The sequence below is a fragment of the Cicer arietinum genome, chromosome 3 (assembly GCF_000331145.2).
Source record: "Cicer arietinum cultivar CDC Frontier isolate Library 1 chromosome 3, Cicar.CDCFrontier_v2.0, whole genome shotgun sequence".
In the NCBI taxonomy this organism is placed as follows: domain Eukaryota; kingdom Viridiplantae; phylum Streptophyta; class Magnoliopsida; order Fabales; family Fabaceae; genus Cicer; species Cicer arietinum.
In genome coordinates, this window is record NC_021162.2 from 75,388,038 (window position 1) to 75,399,693 (window position 11,656).

Consider the following 11,656-nt stretch of genomic DNA (forward strand, 5'->3'; position numbering starts at 1 on the left):
TATCGAGGGTTGGAATCCGTGACGACACATTCAATTTAATAAAAAATATTTTAATAAAATTCAAATTAATAATTAATTAATAAATTATAAAATAATTAGATTAATTGTTAATTTAATTGTTAAATGAAAACTTAAAATTATAATTGATCTTTTAATAATTATTAAATAACATACTTTTTATAATATAATATTTTAAATTTAAATATAATATTGATCTCTGAAAATATAATTATTTTTAATTTCAGTCTTTATAATTTTTTTTAATGTTGAAATGACGATAGAAACTAAAATTAAAAAATTAATATTATGTAGAGATGGTATCTAAACAAAAATAACTATATAAATTAAAATAAAAAATATATCTATTTATATAAATAAAAATTATATTTAAATTTTTATTTTCTTGGTAGTGATCCAACGAATGAGATTCACACCAATAATTGTGTATATGAATGGAAGTTCTATATATGTATATTTTAAAATGCTAATGAAATCTTATACTGTACTATGCAATATATTGCATTTTACAAACCATTATAGCTAGATAGAATTGATGAATAATTAAACCTCTTAAACATATATGAGTATAAGATTAATAAAACACATAAATCTATGGATGAAATATTCAATATCTGGTCCAAGCATACGGCAACAAAGAGAAACCACTAATAGCATTACTCCCACTCTCACAACAAGACCCCATTGACGAATTGTTTTTCTCTACCCACTCCAATGTTAGGTTAGAATCAGAAACACTTTTCCTCATTAACCTCTTTTCTACTCCTAACATTTCTGGCCAAACAATTCCTTGAATTTGATCTCCTACTTGAAAAACAAACACACTATTATTATGTCCATTATTGTTATTCTTTGTGTTATTGTTTTTGTAGGCCCAATTAAACAACACATCCCAATAAAATTCCACTTGAATTCCTTCAATTAACACTATCTTTTCATATCCTCTAAATCCCCATGCCATCCTTTTCACAACATAATCACTTTCACCATCCACTTTCATTCTCAACACGCCTTCCACACATTCAATTTCTATTTCATGTTTCGAACCAAACAACACCACACGTGACACATAACTACTATTTCCAAACACGTGCTCTCTCCTTGATACTTTAATTGAATTACCACACTTAATTTCTTGGTTGTTACGTTTCAAATTCAACAAAATATCTCCTATATAAAATAGGAGAGTTCTGTTGTACGAGATTGCCAAGTAGTAGTATGAAGATGGTTCGGCCGAGTTTTCGACGAATTTTGCATTGGAGAAGTTCCAATGGAACTTGATTTTATGGGAACATTGGTTGTAGATGGATTTTGATCTATGAAGGTTTCGTTTGGTTTTGAAGAAAAAAAGAGTTGATGGGTTGAGAGAAATGGTGATGGAGTTGGGAAAAATATTTGGGGCGTGGATTGTTAGGGAGTGAGAGGAAAGGGTTCTAGACCAAGTAAGGGTGATATAAGTGTTAGATTTGCATAATTGAGTTTGGTATATGCATGTTACCACATGTTGAGGAACTTGAGACCAATTGTTGTTGCTTGATGATATATTTGATTTTGGTTTTGGTTTGGTGAAACAACGTGGGATCATGTTTTTTGTTGTTGTACGTGTCGGTTATACCACTTTGTTTCTCAAACCATTTATAGTTAAATAATATGTGGAGAGGTTAACGAAGGAATTAACAATAACGTATCTTATGAATTTTTCTTTGTATATTTTAATGATTATAAAACACACGGTTTACATCTATCCTTACGGCTACAATTATCTGGTGTAAAAATGTTATGGTTTTATTGGTTCATATTTTGCTTATCATAGATTTAATTAAGCCTTTGACAATTCTTCTCAAAGTCATCAAAAATCACAATCACTATGTGACTCTGTGGTTATCTTGCATCAACATTTCCTTTTTCTAAATTATTTATTCGAATTGGCCCTTTTTCTAAAAGTAGGAGCTTAACCACATATTTTTCTTCCGACCCAGAAACTCTTTGTATGAGACAAAAGCCAATATGCCCACATTTTTTAGTACTAATTTTTTAAAGTGTGTTCTTCATAGATTACATTATTATTAATATTATAATATATTTTAAAAGTGGGCAAACTTGTATCAGTTGAACATGATGTCATTTTAAGAGTGTTGAAATATATAGCTTGTAGTATATTTACGTAGTAGCTAGATAAATCAATAGCGATGTATTTTTACGATTTGAGGGAGAGTCGGTGAGAGAACAATATGAATTATCTATATAATCATGTTTAAGATGTTTAATGTTAGATTAACCGTCTAATAAGACAATAATTAAATAGTTAAAAAAAAAAATATCTCTAATTGAATTTAACATAATTGTCCAATTCATCACGGTCTATTAAAAACATCACCTAACACTATTAATCAATTAATTAGTATTTAATGCAAAATAGAGTATGACAAATCTAAATGGATTGGTTTTTTAATTCACTATGTTCTTTTATATATGTATTTGGCGCAATAGGAACGAAAAGGTATGGGATGATACTGAGAAGCCGATTCCAATCTTTGTTGCAATGGCCAAAGATCAAATTCTCGAATGACTTGTACATTTTATCTTGTTAGCATCAATGGAAGACTATAAGATGTAATTGAGTTTGATTTGTTGTTGACACGTTAAAATCTTGTTATCTTTTTATCAAAATTATAAGATTAGTTTCATTAGGAGATAAGGAAACCTTGTTGCTCATATACTTACTAGGGTGTCAAAGGTCTAATGTTAGTTACCAAACTTTTTATTTGAGTCCGACGTGGATTACTCACATTATTCATGCTGAAATAAAACAAATTTATTCTTGTAAAAAAAAAGTAGACCATAATAATAATTAATGTTAATAATAATTCTCAAAAATTGATTATTTTCATTCCATAGTTGATTAATTCAATAATTAATGTTACACTCTCCATTTTGGATGACAATAATTAATTACCAAGAGAATATGAATCTTAATATAATTTCCATTATGTTCAAATCACTTGTCATCCAAAAGTGAAGTAAGCTTCAACGCCGCAACAATGATCATTTACATTTGGGGATATAAAATTGGTTTTAGGGTTAGCGTGAGGAATATAGGAAATTGAGTGATAGCGATGACGCAAGTTCGATCTCCACTCTAAACAAAATATTAATAATATTGGCCATTGAAAAAAAATGAAAGAATTATATTATGATAATGGAGTTTGGCAGCACGTTAAAAATAGTCTAAATGACATTGACATGTAACACTTTGTTAGCTTAAATTGATTGACTAACAACAATGACAAAAATTGAAAATGGTGATATTTGGTAAGAATAAAAATTATATAAATTTTTTTTTTATAGAAAATAAAAATTTATTTAATTTATTTATTTGTTTAAAATACATTAAACCACTTTGCTTGTGTATTTGCATTAATCAATTGTGCTTTTGACCGTGGTACTATATAACACATATCAAACAATATTTATACTCCATTTTGGGAGGGGCTATTATCTTATCTTAGCCTTATTTTCTCATCTGTATTTTGGCTTTAGTGTATAATAGGCTCAATATGAAAAACTTACAATTTATACCCCACACTTTGAACTCTAGCTCTATACTTTAAAAAAAATCAAATTTTACCTCAATTATTTTTTACAATTCTCGTTGAAAATTTTTGAACCTATTTTACTCGCACATAAATATGATATTTTCTACGTGAATTTTTTTCTCCAAAAATCAAAATTAAAAATTAATATATCAAAATTGAAAATTCTAATATATATAAAAAAAATTACATATCGAAAACGAAATTTTCGATGGCAAATAAACATTGAGAATTTTTTTTTTACGTATATCAAATTTAGTTTTTAAAATTTTTGATACATAAAATTTCCTGTTATTTTATATAACGAAAGTTTATAATTTTTAAAATTTCTGATATGTAAAAATAACATTATATGTGAGATAAAAAAAATCTATTTTATTTAAATATTTTGTAATTTCTACTAAATATTTTTGATCAAACTGAAAAGGACAAAAGGTGGAGTAGAAGTAAAAATATGGGGTATGAAATCCAATTCTTCTTAATATATATGTGTAAACATTTGTGTAATGGGCCATATACATTTGAGATTCTATAAAATGTTGGATTATCATTAATTAGGGCTTATGTAAAAACTTTTTAAGTCATTTTCAATATATCAAATGATGGATTGTCAACAAAAAAAAATTGAATATTCAGAATTTCCCTTTTGTTATATCTTTCACACCTTCTTATTAACGAATTTTATAAAATAAAAATAGAAAATATCTTTATAAATTAAACAGATCTTAGTCTTCAAAAAATTATAATGAACTGCTGGTGGTTTTCTTGTATATTTTTCCTTCTCCATTTAGATGTTAATAATGTGTGCGGGTATTTTCTTTTCACTCTGAGTCACACAAAGTTATGCCAAAAATAAAAATTGTCACTTTTTTGCCTATATACTTATTTTTTGTGTTATTTAATTGCAGTAATTAAACTTGGTTAAAAATAAATCGCAGTGAGTAAACTTAAAAGAAGAAACAAAAGTCTCTATCTTGACGCTTAAATCCTATAGAACACGAAGTATTTGAAATTCGCAAGCAAAAAGTGAGTTTGTCTTTTTGTTTACTAGATGACAAGACAGTGAAGTAAGTAGTTACTTTGTTGTGAGATATAAACTAATTTTTTTTGTTGGTGACGTAAATTTTCTGTGTTTGATTCTATGTTTATAAAAATTAATTTTAAATAAATCCGAATTAAATTTAAAGGAGTTTATATTTGAATATGTTTACATAAAAATGAATCAATAATATTTTTTAATATTAATTAAAATTATATTTTGAGTAAAAAATAATTAATGTAAATTTTATAAAATTACGGTAGATCACTGTAATTTTGTTACTCCATTGATAAAATCAAATATATGTAAATATTAATTTTAAGTTAGAATTAATTCTAAATATAAAATTAATTTTAGTTGATTTATGGTATAAAATCAATTTTATGTGTTTGAATTTTTTTTTACTCTCTCTACCCTAAAACCAAACAAATTATTGGTTCTTGCAGCAAGGATCTTGTGGATGTTGTTGATTCTTATTCTTATTGCATTGTTGTTCCATATATGATTTTGTCAATCTTGTTGTCTCCTTTTAATCGGGTTAGAGAATAATTTTAACTTTTTATATACATTTGGTTACTTCTTCACAGTTTTCTCAAACTCATGTTTAGTAGTTAACCCTTAATTGTCATAACAATTAACATGAATAACCTATATTCTTCATCTAACTGTATTCATAATGTGATATTTTCAAAATTGGAACATGTCAGATACTCAAACATATTTCTTGTCATACATGATCAGTAGTATTTTTTAAAACAATTTGGAGATTCATTTCTATCTCTCTCTCTCTCTCTATGTGATTTATGAGTTGTAAAAGTAGCATATAAAATTAAACAGATCTTAGTCTTCAAAAAATTATAATGAACTGCTGGTGGTTTTCTTGTATATTTTTCCTTCTCCATTTAGATGTTAATAATGTGTGCGGGTATTTTCTTTTCACTCTGAGTCACACAAAGTTATGCCAAAAATAAAAATTGTCACTTTTTTGCCTATATACTTATTTTTTGTGTTATTTAATTGCAGTAATTAAACTTGGTTAAAAATAAATCGCAGTGAGTAAACTTAAAAGAAGAAACAAAAGTCTCTATCTTGACGCTTAAATCCTATAGAACACGAAGTATTTGAAATTCGCAAGCAAAAAGTGAGTTTGTCTTTTTGTTTACTAGATGACAAGACAGTGAAGTAAGTAGTTACTTTGTTGTGAGATATAAACTATTTTTTTTTGTTGGTGACGTAAATTTTCTGTGTTTGATTCTATGTTTATAAAAATTAATTTTAAATAAATCCGAATTAAATTTAAAGGAGTTTATATTTGAATATGTTTACATAAAAATGAATCAATAATATTTTTTAATATTAATTAAAATTATATTTTGAGTAAAAAATAATTAATGTAAATTTTATAAAATTACGGTAGATCACTGTAATTTTGTTACTCCATTGATAAAATCAAATATATGTAAATATTAATTTTAAGTTAGAATTAATTCTAAATATAAAATTAATTTTAGTTGATTTATGGTATAAAATCAATTTTATGTGTTTGAATTTTTTTTTACTCTCTCTACCCTAAAACCAAACAAATTATTGGTTCTTGCAGCAAGGATCTTGTGGATGTTGTTGATTCTTATTCTTATTGCATTGTTGTTCCATATATGATTTTGTCAATCTTGTTGTCTCCTTTTAATCGGGTTAGAGAATAATTTTAACTTTTTATATACATTTGGTTACTTCTTCACAGTTTTCTCAAACTCATGTTTAGTAGTTAACCCTTAATTGTCATAACAATTAACATGAATAACCTATATTCTTCATCTAACTGTATTCATAATGTGATATTTTCAAAATTGGAACATGTCAGATACTCAAACATATTTCTTGTCATACATGATCAGTAGTATTTTTTAAAACAATTTGGAGATTCATTTCTATCTCTCTCTCTCTCTCTATGTGATTTATGAGTTGTAAAAGTAGCATATATCTGTAGTAGTACTAACTGTGGAATATGAAGGTACGGAACTCTAATTTTTTGTTAGAGAAAAGGATACTAGAATATTACTTTCGAGGGGATTGTCGCTGTCTTCATATTTGTCTTATATTTTATTCATATTTAGCATTTTTTTATCATGCAATATTAAAATTTTATTTTAATTAAAAATTAATTGAATGTAAAATAATTTTTAAATAAACTCGCACGTGTATAGCTTTTGTCAATACCCGTAACATTAAAGAATATCCAATGGTTAGTTTTTATGCGATTCTTCAACGAATGAATGATTCGAAAACATATAATCCTGATGTTTGACAAAACAACGTTTGTCAAGATTATTTTTAAAAATAATAAATATAAAATATTAATGTAATATGAATTGAAGTATAAAATATTAATATATGAGTTAAAATTTTAGAACTATTGTAAATTTTTAAGACTCGTAGTATTTGATGAAAAATGAGAGGACACTTCAAGATGATTAAATATAATGAATCTCAACCTCCAAATAACTTTGGAAGTACAAATAACTACAATTTGATTGGTTGATTTAAATGCAAATACAATATGCGCACATAGGAATATATGATAATCACTTGGTAGGAGGTCCTGGTAGATATTTTTGTGTACTTAGTTAATTTTGATATTTTTTATGTAGTCATACATGCTTCTTAATTGGGATGAAATAAATTCTAGTTGGATACATCATAAATGCATACTAGGTTTTTAGCTTGAAACTAATGATTTTTATAAGTAATTTAAAATAGTTTTTAATTTGAAGTAATTTAAAAAAAAAATATTGACTATGGATAAAATTGCTAAAAGTAATTATTAATTTTTTTTAAAAAAAAGTGATTATTATAAAATAAAATAAAATAAAATAAAAACTTGAAGATTATTTTAAGAGTTTAGAAACATAGAACTGTCTTTTCACTTATTATCCTTATGAAGATGGCAGATTTATTAATTGACACAAAATCCAGTGAGGAAAGTGTTATTAATTAAAGTCCTTAGTTTCAGTGTAGCTTTTTAGTTGTGTATGGGGCAATTATAGTTGTACTTTACTTTAAAACCCCACCTACACCCTGTAGCTTATGCTTATCTCTGAAAAAGTATAATATATTATATATACACATTCAGAGTATTACTATATTATTTCTCATACTTGCATGCCACCTGGGGTCTGTTATAATATATCTTTTGCGGAGAGGAGCAACAACGTCTGATCAAAATTTTCAGAAAAATTAATATGGATAATATGTTTTATATATTTAATATTTAATTTATTGTTAGTTGATATAAAAACATAATCACTTAAGATTATTAAAAATATTGTAGAAAAATGAGTAAAGATAATTTGATTTACCCGTGCGAGATTTGATTCATATTTGAGTGTATGTTTGACTTATGTTTTTTTTTAAGACATCTTTGAAATATTATAAGTAATTTGTCTAATATTCAATGAAAATATGACATATAAATAAATTTATAAAATAAGTATATATGAGTTTGTGGATATCGTTTATATATTTATTTATATGGTAAATTTTTATTGGATGATGGATAAATTATTCATAATTTTTTAAAAGTAATTTAAACTTCATCTTATTTTAATTAGATCTACTTCAAAACAATATCATAATAGTATGTATAGTATACTCGTACTCATTGTAGTTACTTTTTCTATTATATCGTGTATTTTTCCTATTTTTTGGTATTATTTTCTCTATTTTTGACTACTTAAATTTTCAACTACAACTATGTAAATATCACCTTTTAACATTTAAGCCATAAACAATAGGATTGTACATGAGAGAGTTTGAGTTGATTTGCCGAGAACACATAGTTGAATTTTTTATATAAAAAAATATCGTATAAGATTAGGTTGGGTCAAGCCGCTCATTTTCGAGTTGAATTGAATATTGAATTATCTATACTTTTTTAATTTAATTGTTAATGATGGTCCATCGTATTATTTAAAAAAAACATTCACAACCTTAATTTTTCTCTAAATATATAGTGTAACCTATTTTCACTATTTTTGTCAACAACTAATAATGAGAATATCAAAAACATAAAATTTATTATAAAATACTTTCATTGCAAGCAATAAGTATTAATATAACTAATTTAGAAGATTTTTAAAATTGCATAAAATACTTACAAATATCAAAATAACTAAAGTGCAACATCCTAAAATAAACAAATAATTTTTAAAAAATGGGTCAAATGGATAAAATTGATTGGATGTGATTTTATCCACTGACTAATTTTTTTGAACGATTTTGTGAAATTAACATCACTCATTCACAATTATTTATCCGACCTAAATCATTTTTTTGGATTGATTTGGGTTGAACTAACCAATGTACAATTCTAATAAACAATCATATTTTTTAATAATATATGTATATTAGATTTAAGTTATATATTTGATAAAAAAAAATTAAAATTATATAGAATAAAATAGGAAATAAAAAATAATAAAAATAAAAATGCTTATATTAACACATGCAAGCTTTTATTTTTATTTTTATATATATATAGGTCGATAGAATACATAAGCTAATTCAAGAGATAAAAATATAGATGTATAATGATTTCAATGTCATAGACTTGTCTAAAATATTTCCTTATATATCATATTATATTAGGTTGAAATTTATTTATTTTTAGATTCAAATCAACTGTTACCCCAAAATATTTCAAGTCAATTAGTGAGCAAATCGTGTGACGTAAATCAATAATTGATTCGCATGCTACCTAAAAATTTAAATACTGATAATTATGTTCTTAACCAACAAATTGATATGTGAAAGAATAAATGACTCGTTATATTATAAAGAAAATATATTCATTTATAATTAATTATTTATTTATTAAAAAAAAAATTGTCCAAAATGGAGGGATTGTCTCATGCTATGTTTTTCGCATGTGATCTAGATTTTATTAAAATGTAAGAGAATGTGTTTTTAATATTAAAAAGGGAGAGAGTGTAATTAAGAGTGGAGAGTTCCTCCGTAATGTTTATAGAATATGGTTTTTTGGGTTATAGTTGATTTTTGTTTTTAGAAGATATTAGGAATTTTCATTTTAGAGATCCACTCCGAAAAATGAACAGATCTTTTAACTTTTTAATGTATAATTGATTATTTTTTCAATTATATTATTTAATTAATTCCAGATGCACAACTCTTAAACTAGTATTTTCTCATTTATATTAAATGTACTATCAAATACATTAATAATTGATAAAAATAATATAATTATTTCTTTTATTTATACATTTTTATGTAAAGTACTAAAATATTATTTTATTTTTATATAAAAATAATATTATTTTAATATTTTGATTGAGCTTTCTTGGCATAAAAGAAAGTTCCACCGCCATTTATCTATAACCAACCTCGATCGAAAATTTATTTAACATATACTTCAAACTAAAATTTCTCTATACATAAATGTCGTATTTGAACTCCTAAACATTTGTTTAAAGGCCTATTTGATACCACTTGAACTAATTCAATGTTGATTGGTTTTAATTAGAGTTAGCATAGAAGATTTGAACTTGTGCACTTATATTTATAATTTGAGTTCAAGTTCGAAATTATTTAATTGATAATGTATTTTATAAATAAGTTTAATAGATATATAGTGTTAATATAATTTATTTTACATTAATAATAAATAAAAATAATTGATTATGTAATATTTTAGAATGACAATTATAGATTATAAAATAAAATGATAAAATAAAAAACGATTAATAAATATTAGGATCAAATTAATTTAGTTAATACATCACATATTTTCTCATTATAAATAGTTGAAGGTTTGCTTTTAAATGAAATATATATTTATTAATAGTATAAAATGATTATAAAATAATTATGCGACATTTTTTTTTTCTTCTGATATTTTATTATATATATATATATATATATAATTGTTGTTTGTTCTTAAATAAAATGGATAGCATTGAGAAAGTAGGTAGGACGAGGTATGTGAGTGTGTACTTACAGGTTCCGAATCCAAACAAAGCAAGTGTGTGTGATGCTTGCATTCATTTGCATTTACACGAGGTCGTGGGATCCACGTCCTATCAACCAACCCTTTCTCACTTCTAAGATGCTCTCACTTTCCAATCCACATTTAACCCATTTAACTCATTTTAAATTAAAAATATATATTTGAGTCAACAAAACAAGAAGTAAATTGTATCACAATTTTTAAACATGATAATATATTTATTTTTAACTGTATTAATTATTTATTTATTAAAATGATATAATTTTTTTTTAGTAAAAAATTTAAAATACTATGACAATAAAATAAGTTCAATAAAAGAGAATAAAAAATAGTATGAAAATAAGATAAATTAATTCTCACTTGCAAAAAGTAAACTTAAAAAAAATATTATAAATTATTAATTTAAGTAGACGAATCTTCTATTTTGACCAAGTAAATAAATCTGGTTATATTTTGGAAAAAAATATAGTAATATAGATTATTAAAAAAAAATACATTGAGGCGTTGCAGCAGAAGTACATGTAATAATGCATGTATAATGAATAATGATGTTTTGTGTTTTGATTTATTGTATGAAACCGGCAGTTATATTATGCGAGGAGTCGCTTCTCGTTGTCGTAAAAGCAAGCAATGTCACAACTGGAAAGAAAAAGTAATAATAGTATTAAATTCATATATATGGAAATACCATTAAATTAAATATATTTATTTATGGAAATAGTTACTAAATATATATAGCACCTTTTTCCCTCCCCCTTCATCAGTGGTGAGTACTATTAAGTATTAACCAGTAAGTAACCTTTATTTTATTTTATTTTATTTTATTTACTTACCCACTTCCGTTTTCTTTTTCTTTTTCTTTTTCATTTCTCTTCTCTTCTCTTCTCTTCATGTCTCCATCGCCATCTTGAGGTTTGTTCCTTTTTCTTTTCCTTCTTATTTTTATTATTATTTATTATTATTATTATTGTTATTATGCTTTCCCTT

The 11,656-nt window shown here is 24.8% G+C and overlaps 1 protein-coding gene across 1 annotated transcript; it reads right to left on the minus strand.

Moving 5' to 3' along the window:
- Positions 1 to 368: 368 nt before the first annotated feature.
- On the minus strand, positions 369 to 1,626 carry LOC101506723 (uncharacterized). The gene has a single exon (XM_004494907.4). The coding sequence runs from the start codon at positions 1,601 to 1,603 to the stop codon at positions 626 to 628; it is 978 nt and encodes a 325-aa protein (XP_004494964.1). The 5' UTR covers positions 1,604 to 1,626; the 3' UTR covers positions 369 to 625.
- Positions 1,627 to 11,656: the final 10,030 nt, after the last annotated feature.